The sequence below is a fragment of the Sorex fumeus genome, unplaced genomic scaffold (assembly GCF_029834395.1).
Source record: "Sorex fumeus unplaced genomic scaffold, SorFum_2.1 ptg000026l, whole genome shotgun sequence".
NCBI classification, from domain to species: domain Eukaryota; kingdom Metazoa; phylum Chordata; class Mammalia; order Eulipotyphla; family Soricidae; genus Sorex; species Sorex fumeus.
In genome coordinates, this window is record NW_026606083.1 from 14260159 (window position 1) to 14282844 (window position 22686).

At 40.8% G+C, this 22686-nt stretch overlaps 1 protein-coding gene across 2 annotated transcripts in view; it reads right to left on the reverse strand.

The window, feature by feature from the left end:
• ST8SIA6 (ST8 alpha-N-acetyl-neuraminide alpha-2,8-sialyltransferase 6) overlaps window positions 1–22686 on the reverse strand; it is a 130093-nt gene that overhangs the window by 33683 nt on the left and 73724 nt on the right. For both annotated transcript variants that reach the window (XM_056114632.1, XM_056114631.1), the window contains exon 4: window positions 8302–8388. In XM_056114632.1, coding sequence (XP_055970607.1) covers window positions 8302–8388 — 87 coding nt within the window. The remainder of the gene's footprint in view (window positions 1–8301; window positions 8389–22686) is intronic.

A 22686-nucleotide genomic window follows, 5' to 3' on the forward strand; every position in this document is an offset into this window, starting at 1 on the left:
GGTGGAAGCGGCCCTTTCCTCCTCATCCCAGTGAGACCCTGAGTTGCCGCCTACAAATGGCCTCTCTGGCTCCTGATCAAGCTGCTTAAGGGCCATAATCCCAGAGACTCAGAAACAAATCTCGAAACCCAGTGGCTTTTGGCAGAAATGCATCCGGACCGCATACAAGGTGGCCACCGCCTCAGAGCTTATTGGAAAGCCAGGTATGGCCGGTGGTGATGGCGCAGCTGCAGTCTCATGGGAAGTGGGGCGGTACCGACATGGCCATGGCTCCAGAGGCAAAAAGAACTTAATCCAGAGCCTGGCAACTTGTGCCATGCTTCCATGGGAGGGAAAGGGTGTTGCTCCCTTTTGCCTTTCCCTCCCCCCTTCTCCCCCCCTCCCCCCGACAGCAAGGTGACCGCCGCCTCAGAGCTTATTGGAAAGCCAGGTATGAGCTGGTGGTGATGGGGCAACTGCAGACTCATGGGAAGGGGGGGTGGTACCAGCTCGTCCTTCATGTCCTACCAAGGTCACCCCCCCACGAGCGGCTCTCCAGCACAGCCATAACACCAGACGCACAGAAACCAATCTCGTAATTATCTGGCTCTTTGCAGAAATCTAAAATCATTATATGATTCTCATAACCAACTATAGAAAACAAAGTATTTCACAATGCCTTTTCAGCAATTCTGATTGTTGGGGGGAAATTCTGAACAATAATGGTGCATCTTTTGTTGAAATAATGAATGTAATCAATGTAGAGAAGAATTAAATAGAAATCATCTGCCTCACAGGCATTGGGAGGGGTGGGAGGGGGGCATATTGGGGTTCTTGGTGGTGAAAAATGAGTACTGGTGAAGGGAAAGGTGTTTGATCATTGTATGACTGAGACTTAAACCTGAAAGCTTTGTAACTTTTCCCACAGTTATTCAATAGATAAACATAAGAAAAAAATAAATAAATAAAATTATGAAAAAAAAAAAAAGAAAACTCAGAACTGAAGGAGCAATGTTGAAACCATGAAGGAAGAGTTAGGTACCAGACATTGGACCAGGGTTGAAGCAAGGTCAGGTATAAGGGCAGATATTGTCAAGTAATACGGAGCGGAAGTTTGAAAGCAAGTTTGGGTGGGAGTTTAAAGGCAGGTTGGTATGGGAGGGTCATCTGATATGGAAGCAAAAACCAAGAGGATGTCTTGGGAGATAAGTTTTGAAATAAAATTTAGATCCCTGGGTCCCCTGTCTGTTCGATGAATTTTCCTGGAAAAATTTATCCTAGGAAGAATAAGGGAGGAACTAGTCCAAATGTACATGAGCTAGTTCCAATGATTAAATATGGCAAGAGTAATGACATGGTTTGGTTTTTGCTGCTTCTCCAAATGCACAGGCATGCTGAATGCCAAGACAAATAGAAAACTCTGTGACAGGATATTAACAGTGAAAAATGGTCTCAAGGCAGAAGAAACAGGAAAAAAGGCGGCTTTTTTTCCCCTGTCAACTGACCAAAAACACCTCTCATAGAGTGCATACATCTTCTTAAATACAATTTTTTTTAAAAAGCGCATCTTACTCTGGGCCGTCCTCATATCACCGCAGATGAATCATAAACAGCAAACACTTAGAGGAGATAAGGGGGCGGGCAAGCGAGGTGGGGAGAAATAAAGACGGTTGAGCAGAATCAAAAAAGCCTGCCACAGAGATGACATTTGCTTCTCTCCAAGAAATCTGTGCTACAAAACAAAACGAGTGGGACACGATACTGGTAAGCAAACACTGACCAAATGAAGGCAAACATGTATGCTTAAGAGAGGCTAACTCAAATCCAACCATAGCTACTGCCTGTGGAGAGATCATTCTGCCAATAGTAGAAAGTTGTTTTTTTTTTTTTAAGTTAAGCTCCAGGGCTGGAGTGATAGCACAGCGGTAGGGCATATGCCTTACAAGCAGCCAACATGGCTGACCCGAGTTCGATTCCTCCGCCCCTCTCGGAGAGTATCTTGCCCACATGGCAGAGCCTGGCAAGCTACCCGTGACGTATTTGATATGCCAAACACAGTAACAACAAGTCTCATGATGGAGACGTTACTGGGCCCGCTCCAGAAAATCGATGAACAACGGGAGGACCGTGACCGGTTAAGCTAAGTTTTGTTGCTTAGTTTTATGTTTTATCCAAAAAGGAAAAAAAATTAATTAACCTTTGTATTTAGTCATGGATTTTCTGTGTTTCACAAAGGTAAACTATTAAATGGGAATATTTTAATCATATAAATGTCATATACTTAAATAAATTAACCTATGAGATATGGCCTATATAGTTAATTTGCTCACCGTTGTATTTTTTCCCAAGATCCTCCAATAAAAATGAATGTAGCACAGGGACTGTTACTTCATAAACAGCAATGATTCCACTAATACGTACTGGAATCTTTTCTTCTCTATCTAGCACCAGAAAGACAGAGACTTTTCAAGGAATTCTAATCTAATCAAACCTGAGGGGATCATTCCAGATTTAATAAAATTGCTACCTGGCAACAGTTATCTATAACAAAGTAATCAGGCACAAGGACCTGTTTACAAGTAATTTGAAAGGTATCTTCTTTGCATGAGCCTTAAAGTGCACATTTACATAATAGTTGCTTTCTGCCGCCAAGTTCTCAGTGGATGTATGATTGATAATACTCATTCTGGATTCAAGTTCAGATCTCTGTAACATGAAGACATCTAAAGGAAGCAGATGGAATTCAAAGGAACCAAAAGAAAGCAAAAACAAAACAAACAAAAACAACATAGAATGAGCCTTTTTGGGAGGAAGAGAGAAGTAAAATTTAAATGGGAATGAAGCTGTCACAAGTACACCTACTAATTTTTTTGTAATTGATCACACAGGTGAATACAGGGGTTTGCAGTTGGCAATTTAAGGAAGATACCACAGTAATTACCATGAAGTTACCTGGGGAATCTGAAACTAATTACCGAAGCTTGGAGAACTGCTGGGATAAAGCTGCTCACCAGACAGTGCTAGACCTTCACAGAGGAGCTGAAATAGGTGAAGAAGAGGAAAGAGGAATGAGGGATATTTCATACTATGTTTACATTTAAGCATTTTATGTTTTCTATCAGATATCTGCGTGTTCAAGCATGATTACTTGCCAGTTTCTAAACATGAGAGAGAGAGAGACAGAAAGAGAGGGAGAGACAGAGGGAGAGAGAGAGAGACAGAGAGAGATAGACAGAGAGAGAAAATGTGAAACTCATACATTTCTTAAGCTGAAATCTAGTATATTTTCCCACAAATTATTCTATAGGTATCAGCTTGTGGTTGGCGGGAAAAGCTGAAGAGAGGAATCAACAACAATGTAAAAGTCAGAAGGTTGACAGCTCAGCATGCTCAACTTTGTACAGCTATATGTAATGAAATTAGATGCCAGAGAAAGAAAGAAGTAGGACAATCTCAACTCTTATTTAAATCACTCTTGAACTCGGTTCAAGAAGGATCACATGCGTATGCTGATTCATAAGTGACACTCATAGCATCTGAGATGGGTTAAGTCTGACCTAGGGCCACCTGCAAACATACCTCCAGAGAAGGGAAACCAGGCATGAACTCCACAGTAAACAGAGTCTTGGGTCCTAAAAGTCCTTAAAAATATTCTACAAGGTCTTAAATTTGAGAATCAGATCAAAGTTTTCCTGAGAAATATACAGAATTTTACCTACAGCCTTGGGAGGAGAGGCAGGGTGGACCTCTGACGTCTCTAGGCAATGCCCGGTCTACCAGTTGCCCGTAGTGCTAAATAAACTAAATAAGTGCATCTATCAGGGAGAACAAGCACTGTGAAACAGGGTAGGGGAGAGAAAAGGTGCCAGAGACAGGCTTTTAGAGGACCATAATTCTTAACAGGCTAGCTTTAAACTATAGCCTTTTTCAGAAGTCCATTTTGTCTTAACAGTTCTATTGATCCCAGATGGAGGAAACATCTTTTTGCATCTGACTATCCAATGTCAACTCAAACACAGCCTGTCCAAAATGGATTTATCACCTCGAAGGTAACTTCACAATGAAATCTTTCTACATGGCAGCAGCATGACTAATCCTAATCAACCATCCACACCATTTATCATTAGTATTTGACTCCATTTTGATTCTTCTTCAATAAGAAGGCAGAAAATCGATAAGCAACCAAGTTCTGCCAATCCTGGCAAATCATATATACTGTGGCTATTTACTATCTGCAGGATGGCTCTGGATATAGAAAAAGACCTAGTTAAGATCTTTCCTTGATATTTTCATAGCCTCACCACTGATGCTTGAAATCTTCTTCATCAAGTCACCATCTTCACCTGACCCCTAACTGCTAAAATCCCTTCCAAGACTCCAGTTCACATACCATCTTGCTGATTCAATATAGTCTCTACAGCAACAAATTCATCAATTCCCTTGCTAGGGCTAGCTATGTGTATGGAGACCCAGATATCTACAGAAAGTCTGTGGCTCTACTTAGACAAAAGGGCCCCAAAGCCCATCTCATCATTGGGTTCATTCCATCTGTATGCAAATTCTCCCTTTCATTCCCAGTCCCCAGGAGTACAAGTTCACTCCCCCAGCACATGGGTTCTGAAGCTGACCCTGAGACTCACTCATGTTTGTTTCCTGAATCATGTCTGTACTGGTCTCTCCCTCTTCCTTCCTTCCTCTTACCACAAAACATTCTAAGAAAGTATATCCCATAATGACGGCACATTGATGTATGATGGTATACAATTTTCTAAATCATTCACCTTAACACTAACTCATAAATATTCATTCTTTTGGTGGGGGTCCTTTCAAACTGATAATTTTCTTGAGGTCAGTAAGAAAGCCCTTCATTTGCTTGTCTGTTTTCATGCATTCAATTAAACTATGTTTACTGAAGTCCTACTTTGCACCCAACAGTCTACCAGGCCAGAGGGGTCTTTATGATTTGTCATAGGAAGTCCCAAACATTTATCCATAAGTAACTCCTATCCTCTTCTAGCAAGTAGCCAATTTATTTAAGAAAAATAGCTCTTTTAAACAAGCAATCTCATTTTTAGGTTATATTTTAGATCAGAGAAGTCACAAAATTTTCAAGCAGCCCTTTGGTGTCAATGTTTGGAGTTTTGCCAGTCAGGCTACAACTAGATTTAGAATATATTCATTTGCTTCTGCCCTTCAAAATTCATTCTATCTTGTAATTTCAGCAGAAAAGAATTTTGCTGTCTCTTTAAGGCTCAAGTAACTTTTCTTGAATTTGGCATAAAATGCTGTACATAAATGGAAACTGCTCCTTAACATCTAAAGTAGCTGGGGACATTTCTCTAATAGCAGCATTATAAGCAATCCAGAAATTCCCCAGATCTGGCCAGCTGTATTAGTAAAAATTTAGGAATGTGGACTTTTTATTATGACTTAATTGCACTTCTGTTGAGAGTTTATGCCATTTCATTTACAAATATGCTCATAAAAAGAACATTGCAATATAATACATATTCATGTAATAAATAAATGTCACCAGGACTATTCCCCACAATGACAACAAATAGTAAGTGCCATCATCCCAGATGTTTATTTAAATCGGCCCTGAAGTAATAGACAGGCTACTGGGTAATCATCAGTTACTGATGCTCTTTTTAATACCAAGATGGTATTAAGCGAAAAGGCTCTTCTGTCTGCATATGCTCTATCTATACAGATTTGATCTCTCATCATTGGCAGCACCAACACTTATGCAATTTTTGCATTTGAAGAGACTCTTGTGTTTTAGAAGGAATCAAAACACCTTTGAAAAGAATTCTTTTTGCACAGAATCAGGCACTGTATGAAAAGTTGCAGAGCACATGGAAGACCCAGAATGGGGGGACTTTCTTTCCCAATGGACTATTCTTCAGGTTTGAACAGGCATCAAGGCTAGAGGCAGAGCTAAAACCCACCGAGGCAGGAAATTATTCAAATCAGAACTCCTGTCAGAGAAGTGGCCTGGTGGAGAAACTGCTGGAAGCTCTTGGCTTCCCTGCTACTCAATGCTCCATTTGTTTTGCTACTCCAGAATTCCCCTGGAGGAAAGAGCAGCGTCAAAGCAGAGCACATCTCCCCCCACCATCATTTCCCTCTGGGGTTTTGTCCTTGTAAATGCTCCTGCACCAATGACCTCAGACAGTGTTTAGTAGATTTTATTTTGACTCTATTCTTCTCCAGGGCTTGGTCTATAGCAATTTGACAACCAGGAGAAGTGTCTTTCTCTTCCTTTGCTTCCAGTGTCCCTACTCATGGTTTGCCAGCAAATTGCCTTGAACAGATCCTCAGTCACTTTCCCGGCTCCATTTCTTCCCCATCCCCTTGTCTTTGGCCTGTTCTGTGTATCAGGAAGAACTCTCCAAATCAGGTTCTTCTCCACTCACTAAACCTGGGATCAGCCATGGTGACAATTTCCCAAGTAACTTTCTACATAAAGATCACTAAAATCAAGTCTCCAATCTGTCTTAGTCTGCTCAGACTGGTACAGCAATCTACCAGAATCTGCTCATAAACAACAGACATCTTATTTCCACAGTTCTGGGGGCTGAGAAAGCTAGGATCCAGGTGCCAATAGATTTTGTGTCCAGTGAGGATACCCCTTTGGGTGAGGGCAGTCATAGGCTGAATTTTTAGAAGGAAGGAGAAAGCAGATGACTTTGGGGGGGTGGTCATGACTTCCAATGGTGAGAGTTTTGCCTTCATCAGCTATCATCCTCCCAGTGTTCTATTCCCCAATACCATCATGTTAGGGGTCACACTGTCAACTTACAGCTTTGGGGAGACATACTTATTCAATTTGTGACAGACTGGTTAGCATTGGATATACTGGAAATGAAACAGTACAATGGGAGTCTCCCATTCATGAGGGTGAAATGCCCATTAAAAATAAATTGGGGGGTGTGGTTAATAGTTCCTATAGCCAGTCAGGGTATCCTTGAGTCTACCTAAGGGAGGCAGGATACTGCTAGCAGTTCTGACCCATCAGGAGAGAACCTTATCATCCAATTGGGAAGACCAGAATTCCTCTCTCACTGGCAGCAGAAACAAAGGCAGCAGGCTTAATGGTCCTGGGAATATTGATGGAAGGTGTTTAGGCAGAGGCATAGTCCTGTGAAGACAAGAGCTGCATTCGCACCATGAAGAGAGTCAGCAAGATATTTTTTAGAAAAATCTTAGAAGAAGCAAAATCTCTTCAGTAAGGGATGTGTGTGTGTGCATGCGTGTGTGTGTGTGTGTGTGCGAGAGAGAGAGAGAGACAGAGAGAGAGAGATCAAAAGCAGAATGTAATGTGTACAAGGCATGTGCTCTACCACTGAACTACATCTTGGGCTTTGGTACCTAAATTCTAAAAAATATGTATCAGGAAACATGGCCAGAGAGACAGGAGAGGTGGCAGGGCACTTGCCTTGCATGCTGATGACTCAGTTTGAATCCCTAGTACCAATGTAAGGTCCCCTGAGTACTGCCAGGGATCTTCTGAGCCACGAACAGTCCCTGGGCAGCCCCTCTGTTGCCTCACCATCCCCCTAAAACACATGCATGTATATAACTAAGGATTAATGAAGATAAAAACGTTTTTGGATTGTAAATTAATGAGAGAATTTGGCTCAGATCAAAGGCTCTGCGGGATATACAGGAAAGCACGAGAATGTGGCCAAGAATTTCAGCATGATGGAGAACAGACTGGAAGACAGGAGGGCAGAGGTCTGAGGCAAGGGCACCCATGCCACCCCCCCCCCCCACCCCCCAGTGCAGCCCACTGCTCTCACACATCTGATTTCTGTCTGCACAGAAGACAGTTCTCTTGTTGACAACAGCTCACTGGCTTGGCAGGGGGATGGATCATCCGAGCACTGTGGCCTGGACCACTCACAACTCCAGGAGCGCCTGGCAAAAGAGAGACCTGGAGGCGCTTCTGCAGTAAAGAACGCAGTTTCTCACTGAAGTCACGGGGATATGCAGTGATTATTTCCCCCCCCCCTTCTATGTTTTCCAAACACCTTCTAGATTACTTATTACTTCTAAACAATAAAAAAATGTCAAATACGAAGGGTGAAAAAGAAGCAATAGCCTCTGATATGGAATTTTTAAAACATGGTAACAAAAGCTCTCTTTATGAACTTAGGGTTTCTGCAATTAATTCCAGAAGCATGCTTCTCTCAACGTAGAGGGGCAGAGATTCCATCACCCTAACTCTCTGCTGGTCCTGTCTACATGTGCAAACATTTCACAATGCCTTCGATTTAAGAAAAACTTTTGATTTAGAAAATACTTTTATTTTTTTACCTAAAATTCTCATGCTCTTCTGCCTGATGTGTCCAGGGACAGCTCTGAATATTCATGATGATCTGAAGATAGTCATTCTCCGAATACCTAAAAGTCAAATGTCAATGAAATTAGAAAAAACAAGATCACACATATGGCTGAACAAGTGAAAATTCCCGAAGCGTTATCATCCTTCACTCTTTCTACACCTTCAGACCGACATGGTCCATGGTCTGGTGGTTGAAGAACACTGTCTAAAGTGACATATTTTAATCCAATCGTTTTAGCCTGAACTTTTTCCTGAAATAAATTAACCTAGAAATGAATAAATACCATGTCTATTTCAAAACTTCCAGGAGGGACATGCAAAGAATTCTTCAAGATTGAGGATAATAGACCCAGGGTTGAACCCCAGCACCCCATATGGTTCTCAGAGCCTGGCCAGGAGGGATCCCTGAGCACAAAGTCAGGAGGAAGACCTGAGCACTGCCAGGTAGAGCCCAAAGCAAAACAAAGATTTAGGGAAATAATGGTATATTACAGCATGGAAGGCAAGACATTTCTTATTTATCTTTCTTTTAAATTCCTCTCTTTTCAAGTTTCTGCCAGATTAAACAAAAATATTTCCCATTGTTCTCGTTGGCCCAGTTAAGAAAGGCTGAAAATCTTGAAAAGCTGCTAAATATTCAAGAAGCAGAACAAAGAGCTAAGGTCAGAGAGATTAAACATAACTTTCCTTGCTTACAATTAGAATTGCAACTGTACTTTAAGTCATCAAGCTAAACTGTGTCATGCAAAGTATAGCAAATGGACCATTACTGTTAGAATTGAAACTTCTATTCAAATGTTATTTATTAGAAGAAATGGAAGTTGGGTTTCTCATGATATGCAACTAAGAATAAAAGATCAGTGAACTTCAAAACAAAACAAAACTAGTACAAATAAGTCACAATGGGAAAAACAGAGACCAAAACTTAACAGAAGCCATTCAACTGTAAGACAACATCCAGTGACCTAACAGATGGACAATTATAGTCCAAGCAAGGGAGGAGGCCAAATTGTTCTAAAATAACTATGGTAGAAATGTTTTAAAATTTAATAAAAGACATGAACATAGACAAGTAAGAGGCTCAATGAATGAAAAGCACAGAAAACCTCACTAAGATACATAAAAATTAAGTTACCTTAATCGCATACTAGACAGAAAATCTTTTAAAATCAGTTAGGGCAAAAGACCCATCATGTACATTGAGACAGAAATACCATTTACAGCAGACTTGGCAAAAACTATCCAATTTTCAGAAGATAGGGGACAATGACATTAAAATGTGATTTTAATGGGGATTCACAGTCTCAAATGAGAGCAACAAGCTGCAGAGATGCCTCCAAAACCCATGCCAGGCTGAATCTCATCTGGGGTACCCTGGCGAGGAGCGGGCGAACGCACCACTGCCCAAACAGAGCTCCAGAAGCCAAAAACCTCCATAACCTAATCACCGCCATGCTCATGGTGGGACTCCATAGGCTCACGACAAAACTTATACAGGAATGAATTTGTTGAAAAGCTTAGGTATGTGGGTTTTGTGACCAAAATCTCCAGGTTCTCTTGGAGTCAGGGATGGGTGACCTCCCCCATCCCTCTGTTATATCAGGAGCCTCGCAATCACACCCACGACAAACTGCCTCTGGTGCCACATAAGCTCATTAACCAGCTATGACCCAGAGACTCATAAATAAATCTCAAAAGAGATCAAAAAGTTGCAGAGATGCTTCTGTACCCCAAAGTCATCATCCAGTTAAAAACTTAACTCCAACTGTATCACCCATTCAAAATTTTAGAATTCCTGGAGTGCGGCTGTGATATCTCATACTCTACACCTCTGATATACCAGGTATAGCACACCACATTGGATAGGATGTAAAGTAGAAGGTAACAAATCTTGATCAAGAAAATATTAATACATAAGGCTTCACCTGTAACATGTTAGTAATCTCTTATACAAGCACTTAATTTCTCCAGGGTGAGATACAACAATCTTCATACACTTTCTTCTCAAAAAATGATCTTTTTTGATCATTTTTAACGAATTATTCATAACAAGCAACACAAAATAAATTATTTAGGGCCTGCTATTGGAGTAGGCTTGGGTGGTGGTTGGGTAAAATTGGAAAAAATGGTGGTGGGATTGGTGTCACAATACTGAATGTAATAAATCATCATGAACAAATTTATAAAAATAAAAATTTTTAAAATAAAATAAAATATAGACCAGGAAAAACTGGGGCAAAAAATCTCGTGGGTAGGGTGCTTGCCTTGCACGCAGTCTACCTGGCACCACATATGGTCCTGCCAGGCGTGATCTCTGAGCACAGACTCAGGAGTAATTCTTGAGCACTCCCAAGTTAGCAAACAAAACCAAGCAAAATATAGAATAGCACATGCCTCCCAAGGGGACAGGCTGGGGTGTTGGAAAGAACCAGCGTGTACTAGTGGGAAAAGGGCACACTGGTGGCGGAATTAGTGTTGGGACATTGTGTGTCTGAAACAACTCTATTACAAATAACTATAAATCACAGGAGAGCCCGGCAAGCTACCGAGAGTATTCGATATGCCAGACACAGTAACAACAAAGTCTCCAAATGGAGACGTTACTGGGCCCGCTCGAGCAAATAAAATAAATTTAAAATAAAATAAAATACAGACCAGGGTTTAAAAAAGGTGAACTGTCAACCTAGATTTTGATCATCAAATCTTTCAAAACCTTAGGTAAAATAAGAACTTTTTTAGACAGATTGAGCTGAACAAATTCATACCAGCAAAGCTGCAGTACAAAGAACATTAAGGGAAGTCCTTTAGGCAAAAGATAAATGAAATGATATTGAAATCTGTATTGACAAAAAAACTAATATAGGATTGGTAACATGAAAATGTATGTGACTTTTTAAAAACTTTTTCCTACTTTTTTTTGGGGGGGTCACACCTGGCGATGCTCAGAAGTTACTCCTGGCTTTGCCAAGAGCCACTCCTGGAGCTGCTCAGGGGACCATATGAGATGCTGGGATTCGAATCCGGGTCAGCCGCGTGCAAGGCAAATGCCCTACCCACTGTGCTATCACTCCAGTCCCTCTATATCTTTTTAATAGAGCACCGAGACCTTAAAGAAAATACCAAACAATACATTTAAGAGCTTAATGCAGATATTCATGACACCTACAGAACAAAAGGCTGAAAAGTGGAAAAGAGATTAAAAGTGGTATAAATCACTTGAAAGCAGACTATGATAAGAAAAAGATGCATACTGCTGGCCCAGGCCATAAAAATAAACTAGAAAAAGCAATAAAAATGTAATAATAAATTTACTCGCTACAAGAGAAAACATAAAAAAAAGAGGAAAGGGGAGCAAAGTGAGGCAAATAGAAAACAAGTAGCAAGGGGGTAGATTCAAGCTCAACCATAGAGCTACACAAAATTTAAATGATCTGTAACAGAGCATGAAAAGATAGAAAATGTCAAAGTGGATTTTTTTTAAAACAGAAACAAGTCCTACATTGTTGATAGAGATACATACATAAAAAAAAACCAAAATAAAAAGAGGATAGAAATGTAATGCAGAAAAGCTACTGAAAAGAAAACCAAAGTTGACTACATTCATATATAATTAGAAGATGCCTGAGCAGAGAACAGTGCTCAGTAAAATAAGAGTAATAAGTAATAATAAGAGCAGAAATTTTAAAAAAAATTAAAAATTAAAAAAGGAGGAAATAATTGAAAGTGGTTTCATTAAGAAAAAGAATAACATTGACACATGTTAGATTGCTTAGAGACGATGCAAATGACCAATATTCATATCGAGAGGGGACACATACTTTAGTGGTGCCGCCTATGTGCTCTTGCTTGCAGTGTGCCAGAGGCTGCATATTTGGTTATGGCACCAGGGACCCCAGCCACTGGGGATGGGAGAATGATCACCCACATGGGGGGTGACCAAGAATCAAACTCACAGCCTCACCCTTGCAAGGCTGCGTTGCCACCGAGCCAACTGCAGGCCCCTGGCGTCTTCTTTACATGTTGGGTAGAACTGAACAGTGAAACTGTTTGGTTCTGGTGTTTGCTCACATTCCAGTCAGGATGTAAGTGAGCACCCCGCCGAAGTGCAAGCACCACAGATGAAGGAGTGTGACTTCCCCCAACCTTGAAGAAAACCACGATTGAATGTAAGCACCACAGTCAGAGCACCGCAAGCAAGTGTGTGAGCACAAGGAAGCAAGTCTAGCAGCCGGGCAACACGACAGCCCCACCAAAGGCAAGAGAGGTGGAAAACTTTCGTTTGAGTCACCCACGCCCTCAGTAAATTGTATTCAGTTTCAATTTAGCCTAATATTAAAAGACATTAACTCAAACGTTATCAATTTTACTAAAAGGATTTTATTTTTTACAGTCACTATTATTTCAAACCAAGTCCACCAAGTCTAGCAGATCTGCCTCCTGAATGATTCTTAACGACTCCTGATCAATCAGAAGACATATTTCAAGTTACTCCCTTCCTTCCCTTCCTAATGTTTCTGAGTTCAATCTTTTTTCTCTTTTTTTAATGTTCAGTCTAAAAATAAAACACCATCCTCAGAGATTAGGGCTAAGGAATATGAAAGGGAGTTGTTTTAATCTACGTGCTTGCCCTTTCATATTGAAGAATAAATCACCAACCAGCTTTTTAGAAAATTAAGACTGCACAAACAATCATGATTTGTAAGGTAGAAACAGGTTTGGAGTGTGAAAAAAAAAGAAGGCCAAGAAGGAAAAATCACATATATGTTCCAAGTGTGCACTAATTTATCAGTATGTCTCTATAAAATTTTCCTGTTGGGTAAAATTCTCTAAGTCACAGCATACTTTCTGGAAAGCTACATTTATTCTTGGTTTTCAGTTTACAATGTATATTCCTCACGTTTACCACATCTTAAGAGACAGCAATTCCTTTGAAGTTACCCCCATTTTTTATGGATGACAAAACTAAGAAAATAAAAATCATGTTCAATATTGTTCAGTAAATGGATGAGCTAAGAATTAAACTCGTGTCTTTTGATTCACAGTTGGGCTCTTTTTCTAATATATCATTCTGCATCTCATCTATTTTCATAATGAAACTGAAAATTAATCTCATCAGAAACATTTTCTGGTCCCAAGACATACCATAAATCATACTAAATAATAAAGCAAGTTATTTTCAAAAGAATAAATAATGTCCATTTAAATCATTATTAATAATGTTCAAAATGAGATACAAATTATAAATAACACACTAAATGATACTAAATAAATACATTATCATTCAAGATACATTCCTAGAAATTTCCCTTTGCAGATAAAGCCACATGTTATGATTAGTTTTACCTCAGTTAATATGAAATGGGAATTTTATTTATATAACTCTTTTAATTGATTATCTGGGTTTATAACACTGTTAATGATGGTAGCCTGTATATATAAGTCCAACATCACACCCATCACCAGTGTACCTATTTTCTAAGTAGGGCTTTTTAAAAGCTGTTATTTATGGCTAATTAACCATTAAATATTTACTGGCTACCTATTAGGCACCTAAAAGTTACCTTAAAACACTGACATATTAATTTTATGTGAGTTTCTGAGACACTGATTCATTTTCCTATCACCTCTCTTCTAGGTGAAAGCCAATTTTTTCTGTCTATTCAAATCAGTAAAGATGACCCAAAAATATTTTAGTCAGTATGTTTATAAGGGATGCTCTTTGTAGATCAAACAGTCTTTTGTAGTTAGACTCAAGAAAACCCCTGAAGAACTTAGGTCTATATGAAAATAAATTCTGCAAATGAACACAGACCTAGAAGATTTTCAATCAATACATTCAATCATATCCACTGGGCAAAGAGGAATTTCTTTATGACTCCAAAAATTGAAAGCTAACAAAGAGAAGTGGGTAGCAGGTAGCCTAGATTGGATATATACAGTCCTTACGTACAGGAACTTCACCCATTGAGGGCAGAAATCAATTTACATGTTTTTCTGAAACCCAGCATGAGGATGGCTTGTAATTAGAATTCTGTAGCTCTCATCAATGGGCATGGAAAGAGGGCATCTCCAGCTTTTATTCTCTCTATATCTTCTAATATCCTACAGAGAAGTTAAGGATTCTGAAACAGCTTCAGGATAAACTCCGAAAGATGCCAGTGTTTTTTACAACCCCAGTAAAAGTTCCACATGGCCATACTAGAAAAAGTCAGAGATCTACTTAAGAAAAGAACACATTCTATCCTGGACAATGAACTTTTGGAGTTGGGTAATTAATGATATGTCAATGACACAGGCTAGGGAATACAAGTGGTGAAGAATCTGAGCGGGGGAAAGGGTACCTATTTGCAAGGAGGAGGGATATGGCAGAAGACAGACTGAACACACAGGTTGAGTAGCAGTGATGGGGAGGGAGAGATGCTAATACCATGTGACTACGAACAAGACTACAGTAGTTTCAGGTGTAGAAGGAGACCACTGACAGACCACTGACAGGTGTAGAAGGAGCCAAGAAGGTGGAAGTGGAGAGAGTCTTACTAAGCAAAGTGAGTCAGAGAAAGAAAAACATCAGCACATCTCGGGGTGCTGGAGGGATAGTACAGCGAGGAGGGTTTCTGCCTTGCATGCAGCTGACCCGGGTTCGATCCCATCTGGTCCTCGGAGCACCATTAGGAGTGATTCCTGAGTGCAGAGCCAGGAGTAACCCTCAGCATCACTGAGTGTAACCCACAAAACAAAAGAAAAATTATCAGTGCATCCTACTCATAGATAAGCTGTATATAAGGAAACAAAGTGAGGAAACAGACAATGATCAATGTAAACAAACCCTTAGATTCTGAGCACTCATTGGGGTCACCACATCAAGAGAGTAGATAGAAAATCCCAGGGACTATGAGAAATGGTACTGGTACTCTGGTGGTGGGTATGGTGATATGGTCACTATCACTGTCACTGTTCTCCCGTTGTTCATCGATTTATTTGAGCGGGCCCAGTAACGTCTCCATCGTGAGACTTGTTACTGTGTTTTGCATATCAAATATGGGTAGCTTGCCAGGCTTTGCCCTGCGGGCGAGATACTCTCGATAGCTTGCCGGGCTGCCCGAGAGGGGCGGAGGGATTGAACTCGGGTCGGCCATGTTGGTCGCTTGCAAGGCAAATGCCTTACCGCTGTGCTATCGCTCCAGCCCAATGGTGATATGGTAACTCTTGAAAATCAATGTTAAAAGAATGAAAATAAAATCTAGAATATTGCAATGCAGTCGTCCTTAAGCCAAACCCACAAAAAGGAATCCAGAGAGATAAATGCCCAAACCTTCTCACTTTTCACTCTCCTACCAATGATCCCCTTGATCTGTTCCTACCCAGAGGCCAAAGAGAGGTCAGGCTTCCTCTCAAGCTACTGTTCTCACTTGAACTCGTATATGGCTGCCTTGCCTCTAAGTCTCCTTGCTTGCTATCTTGTTTGTTCTTTTAGGCTTGTGTTTTCCCTTGCACACATATTGCTTTCCTCACCTCCTTCAAACAATAAAAACTCTTGCTTTGATAGAGATATAGAGAGACAGAGAGAAAGAGTGAGAGAGAGAGAGGTCAACTAGTGTAGCCCAAGGAAACCATCTTCATGCATCAAACAAGAACCACAAGCAGAGAGCACATCTGCAAGGTAGAAATACAGCACAAATAGAAATCTGTTCATGATGGTATTTATCAGAATTACTTTGACTTGCTGTATTTACTTCACTGCACTCAATTGATATAATGTCCAAATCAAATCACCTCAAAGTAAAATATGTAATTTTAACTATCTTCTTCAAAAACATTTGCAATATGTAAAAGCCTCACGATGACAGAAAGAATAAACAAAGAAGATGCTATTTAATTTCTTCCTACGTTCTCTTGGAATGTAAGATTTCTGAAGATGAAAACATGATGACTTGCTTTTCAAATCTGTGAAAAGAATTCTCCAAGTAGATAAGAGGGTGTGTGGTGATCAAATGACAATTTAGTGATCTAATACTAACAATTTGAGAGATAAGCTGCTAAATATTACAAGGAACCTGAGAGAACCTATAAATGTAATGCTTGCTCGTCTCTTGTAGAATAATATTCTATGACTAGAACGAGTGATAACAGTAAGAAATGGCACTGACTTGTCCCTGGTAAGATTGGATAAGTCATACCTAGGTGGCCATGAGTCTCTGGCTTCTCAATTATCCCGACTCTCACATGCTGATTTGAGCTCTCCCATCTCGAATCCTTTGAAAAACTCTATGTCTATTATATATCTAACAGCATTTGCCTATTTATTCTTGTATCAAATAAATACTTTCTGGACATCTGTGTTTTACTCTTCTAGAAACCAATAATAATGAACAAAATGTATGTTTTTTAAAAATACACAGTCTCGGGCTGAAGAAAGGGCAGTGAGTCAGTGCATACGTGCCATGTATGTGGCCAAGCCGGGTTTAATTTCCAGCACCACATGTGGTCCCTTGAATATTACCAGGCAAACATTGAGCACAGAGCCAGGAGTAAGCCCTAAACACAGTCAACTGTGCCTCACCACCATTCCCCACCACCACAAATCCAGGGTCTTGTGAAAATTGTTTTGTAATAGGGAAAAATGACAGTGAAGCAAAAGTAAGGACAAAAGTATAACTATATCTATATCTATCTTCAAATTATTTGTTAGAGTTAGACCCTCAGGCCTTCAGCAAAGACACTTAAGAAGAGACTGAGAAAGGCCATTTAGGTGACCTTAATCCAACCAGAGTGGTGTTTTCTTTCTTTTTTATTTTTAATTTTTGCTAGTACCATAAGGTACAGTTGGAGAATTACAAATTTTTGTGTTTGGGTTTTAGTTATACAATGATCGAGTCCCCATCCCTCCACCAGTGCCCATCCTCCACCACCACTGATCCCAGTATCCCTCCCAACCCCATCCGCCCCTCTCCCCCGCCACGCATCCCACCCTGCCTCTGTGGCAGGGCATTCCCTTTTGTTCTCTCTCTCCTTTTGGGTGCTATGGTTTGTTCAGTCTAAGTCTACTTTCAGCATGCATTTCCCATCCTGGGAGGATCCTCCCAACACCCTTCATTTGGTGCTCCCTTCTCTATCTGAGCTGCCTTTTCCCCTAGTGTGTGCGGGTGGCCTCCAAGCCATGGGGTAAACCTCCTGGTACTTATCTCGGCTATTCTTGGGTGTTAGTCTCCTATTTTGTTACTTTATGTTCCCCAGACGAATGCAATCTTTCTATGTCTGTCCCTCTCTTTCTGACTCACTTCGCTTAGCATGATACTTTCCATGTAGTACAGAGTGGTGTTCTTAAAGGAAAAGAAATTAGTACAGAGAGAAACTGGATAGTATAGTGGGAAGGGGGCTTGCCTTGCATATGGCCAACATACCATATAGTTCCCGGCATACCAGATGGTCCTCTGAGTCCTGCCAGGAATGATCACTGAGCACAGAGCCAGGAGCAATCCCTGAGCACTGCCAGATATGACCCAAAATTAAAAAATAAGGAAATTAATATATAGATTCCAAGGAGAAACGTGTGCATGGAGTAAAGAAGACACAGCAGTGACAGCCCTCAGCAAGGGGCAGGGGAAAGCATGCTGAGCCGAAGTGACAGATTTGCTTTCTTTCTATCACTTCTGGAAACTGGGAACAATTTCAATGACTTTTCATTGATCTTAAGCAAGCATGATGATCTTTGCTGTCATCCTAGGAAAGCTTTCTTTCAAATGACTAGTTATCTGAGGTAACATGAGGAAGGCTTCTTCTGGGAGGGGTATACAACAATCAATGTTTTAGTACAACTAGAGAGAAATTCAATTTTCTTGAGGCGAAAATTCACTTCTATTTCCAGTGAACGACACTTGACATGGCATAAAGTTCCATCATGGTAAAAATAAACCAAACCAAGCAACTCTGACCACTCTCAAGTAAGAAATTCCTATTAGAATTAGAATGTTACTCTTCCATATTCTTTTAGAATTAGAATGTTGGCTTGTCCACAGCCCCAGCTCCTCAGATTTCTACCTAAATCTCTGAGGAAATGCAAGCTAGGCAACTGAAATTCATGGATACACCGGTCTCTCAGGTTAAATTTCTGGGGCATCCTCAGATGCAGAAACCATGCCCACAGCCACACCCATAGCCACAGCCACAGCCACTGGTGCAGAGGTCAAAGGCCTAAGGCCCGTGTCTAGCACTTCACTGAAAATCTCTAGAGACCCATCCCATTTCAATAGATCCTGAAGTTTCTGAACTACACAGAGGTGTGAAATCCCAGTAGAAGCACACCAAATTAGATGGGGAGGAAGTGTAGAAGCCAACTAAACAAACAAAAACCATGACTCAGAAGAGTCAACTGGTGATAAAGGCTTAGTAAATGCTCAGACTTAAGGACTCCGTGGTGATGAACAACAATTTTCACAAATTTTCTGAAGTATTTCTGATCATTCCTTTAGCCATTTGGCTGTAACAAGTCATATAAGACAAATTATTGTGTGGTTGCTAAGAGGGAAGGCTTGGAGGAGGGGTGTTGGGAAAACAGGGACAATGGTAGAGAGAAAGTCAGTTAAGTTGTGGGCTTGTTGGAACATCAAAAGCCGGTAACAACTCTACTATGAACAACTTTGTAAATCATGGTGCCTAAATAAAGTAAAACGAAAAAAAATATTTTTTATCATCAATCATATTTTATTTTCCACCAGCTACCCCCATTAACTTGGCATCTGACTGAGAGGGTCACTCAGTGCCACTGGTGCCATATTCAATGGTTCAAAGGGCTTCCTCCTGCTTCTGTGCTCAGGGGCTTAGGTGGCCATGTGGTAAACTGAGGATCAAACTTGAATTTGCCACATACAAGGCATACAACACTCTACCTGATGTACTATCACTCTAGCCCCAGGAGTTAATTTCTTTTCTTTTTGGGTCACACCTGGAGAATGCTCAGGGGTTACTCCTGACTCTGCACTCAGGAATTACTCCTGAGTTTCTTCATGGACTACATGGGATGCCAGGGATTGAACACGGATCATCTGCATGCAAGGCAAATGCCCTACCTGATGTACTATTGGTCCAGCCACTAGGAGCTAAACTTTTTATTTTTATTTGTTTATTTTTTAATTTTTATTAGTAAAACACCATGAGGTAGAGTTGTAGACTTACAAATTTTTGTGCTTGGGCTTCAATTATATAATGATTGAGTACTCATCCCTCCACCAGTTCCCATTCCCTACCTCCAATGCTCCCAGCATCCCTCCCACCTCCTGCCCCACCCCCCATCCCACCACACCCCTGTGGCAGGGCATTCCCTTTTGTTCTCTCTCTCTCTCTCTCTCTCTCTCTCTCTCTCTCTCTCTCTCTCTCTCTCTCTCTCTCTCTCTCTCCTTTTGGGTGCTGTGGTTTGCAAAAGAGGCATTGAGTGGCAATCATGTTCGCCTATAGTCTACTTTCAGCATGCATCTCTCATCCTTGGAGGATCCTCCCAACATTCTTTACTTGGTGCTCCCCTCTCTATCTGAGCTGCCTTCTCCCCCAGCATGTGCGGTTTGCCTCCAAGCCATGGAATGAACCTAGGAGCTAAACTTTTTATAAAAATAAAAGTTATGCATACTCAAGCAACCCCCTAAAAATCTATATAGATAAATTAAATATCTATTTTAAATATGTTTAAAAGATTTTAAATTAATATTTTAATTATTTCATATTAGTTAATATGTTTGGAATTGGAGATAATTCATTTACTTTAAGCTTCTGATTATATGGTGGCTAGTTCTTATGTATTCTTGGAGCTGTAAAATGCTGATTAAAGCACCAAAACTACAGCTTTGGTTTGGTGTACATGAGACCCCCATCATCACCTCAACAGTAGCTAGCTTGTCTGTCTCAACTTACTATTTCCCATCAGCAAACATAGCTTCCTCCTTTTTTTTTTTAATCAGTCTTATTTTTTTTTTATTAGTGAAACACCATGAGGTACAGTTGTAGATTTACAATTTTTTGTGCTTGGGTTTGATAGCTTCCTCCTTTCTTAACAGAAGAAATGCATGAAGAAAGTACCTCATTTGGGAGAGGGGCAGAGAGATAGTGCAGGTGTTAAAGAGCTTGCCCAGCATCCGGTAGATGTGAGTTGCATCCTTGGCACCGTATGGGGTTCAGGAGCATCACCTGGGGGCACTTTTGAGGACAGGACCAGCAACAGAACTAACAGAATGTAGCACATTGGTATGAATGTACGATTTCTCTTCTGTGACTCTACACCAAAGAAAAGACTGCTGGATTCTGGAGTCCTTAAAACTGACCAGCAAGGGGGAAGTTAAAGGACCAGAGGGCAGGACTCGAAGAACCAATGAAAGTGCCATGGACATTTTGCATTGAAGAGCAACAAGTCACACGTCCAAAGTAGTGGCTCTTCCTGGCGGACAAGCTGAAACTTCGGAATATTTGCTTTCTTTGCAGCTAGCAAGTGATCTGCTCATAAGCGTTTTCCTTCCTTCCTTCCTTCCTTCCTTCCTTCCTTCCTTCCTTCCTTCCTTCCTGCCTGCAAGTGATCTGCTCATTAGCGTTTTCCTTCCTTCCTTCCTTCCTTCCTTCCTTCCTTCCTTCCTTCCTTCCTTCCTTCCTTTCCTTCCTTTCCTTCCTTCCCTCCCTCCCTCCCTTCCTTCCTTCCCTCCCTCCCTCCCTTCCTTCCTTCCTTTCTTCCTTCCTTCTTTCCTGTTTGATCTGCCATAACTTACATCTTCTCTTTTCAACAGCAATTCAGATCATGTTGTACTCTCCAAGAAAATAGAGAAGCACATTTAGCGCCAGTTTTCAATCTGCTTTGTCATTCCGTGTGAAACATAGCTCCTTCTCAATGGCATTTTTATGCTGCCCTATCAGGAGGGCACCTTCGGGTGGGAACTTCTATCGATCTCAGTGATTTTAAATGGTACCACATGAATGAGCTCAGCTAACACACACAATCACCAAAGAAGTGTGTGTGTGTGTGGGGGGGGGGCATAGTCCAGCATGACAATGCTGATGCTCATATCTTAAACCTAAGCATTGAGACCACCCCTACCCCCTCCACAAAAGATACACACACAAAAAAACTAACAAAAATAAACCCCAATTATTTAAAAGCCAGTAAATCTTTCATGCCTAATGCTTGTGTAGGAAGTTAAAGGACAGGACAGGACACGCTGTTCCTGAATTTTTCAAATCCTTTCTTTCACTAGAGACACTATTCAAACTTTTCAAGTATTCTGAGACTTGCTGTTAAAAAAATAGAAGCAGAGTTTCTCTTCTGTGACTCTACACCAAAGAAAAGACTGCTGGATTCTGGAGTCCTTAAAACTGACCAGCAAGGGGGAAGTTAAAGGACCAGAGGGCAGGACTCGAAGAACCAATGAAAGTGCCATGGACATTTTGCATTGAAGAGCAACAAGTCACACGTCCAAAGAAGTGGCTCTTCCTGGCAGACAAGTTGAAACTTCGGAATATACCGAAGATACCGAGATAGTATAAAGATCAAGGTGCCTACCTTATATGCGTCTGACCCCAATTTAGTCCCCAACATCACAAATGTAACTCTGACCACAGAGCCATAATATACCCCCTACAGCCCCCAAACCCTACATGGATAAATAATCAAAAGAAAAAACCTTTATTCTACCTCTAAGAGAACCTTATGTGGACACATAATCAATAGGATTATTTGAAGAGAAGAGTTAGTACAGCAGGTAGGGTGTAGTGCACCAAACACACACACACACACACACACACACACACACACACACACACACACTACTATTATTGGTGGGTGCTTTCTTTTCATAACAGACAGTTATAGTAGCCAACAGTTTCTCTAAGAGATACCTTATTCCCCAATACCAACCACAAACCAATTTTACTCCGTTTATTGTCCAAAACCAGATACATCATCCCAAACATCTGGGAAGGCTGATTCCAGCCACTGGGATTAGAAATGGGAGTAAGATGGTTAGTTTTCCTCCAAAGTATCTTCTCCTTCCCTGGAAAACCACGGATAACCTGCTGAAGATGATTTCAAGGGAAGACGGAAGGAGGCAGTGCTCCTGAGCCAATATGCAAAGGAGTGTGTCTGAGTCCAGAAGGAAAGTCTAGAATGAACACTGTGTGGAAGACAATAAAACTTGGTGTTAACATTCCCTTTGGGAAGATTTTGTTGGAAAAATTCATCTTCCTTGATCAAACACTGACACCAAACAAACGTGAAAGTACATATTCTTGGGAAGAAACCTATGAGAAATGCACAGAAACGCGGTTTGGGTGGTGGCCAAAAGAAGACATGAGTATAAGCTAATTTTTCCCTCTTAGAAAAATTTTAG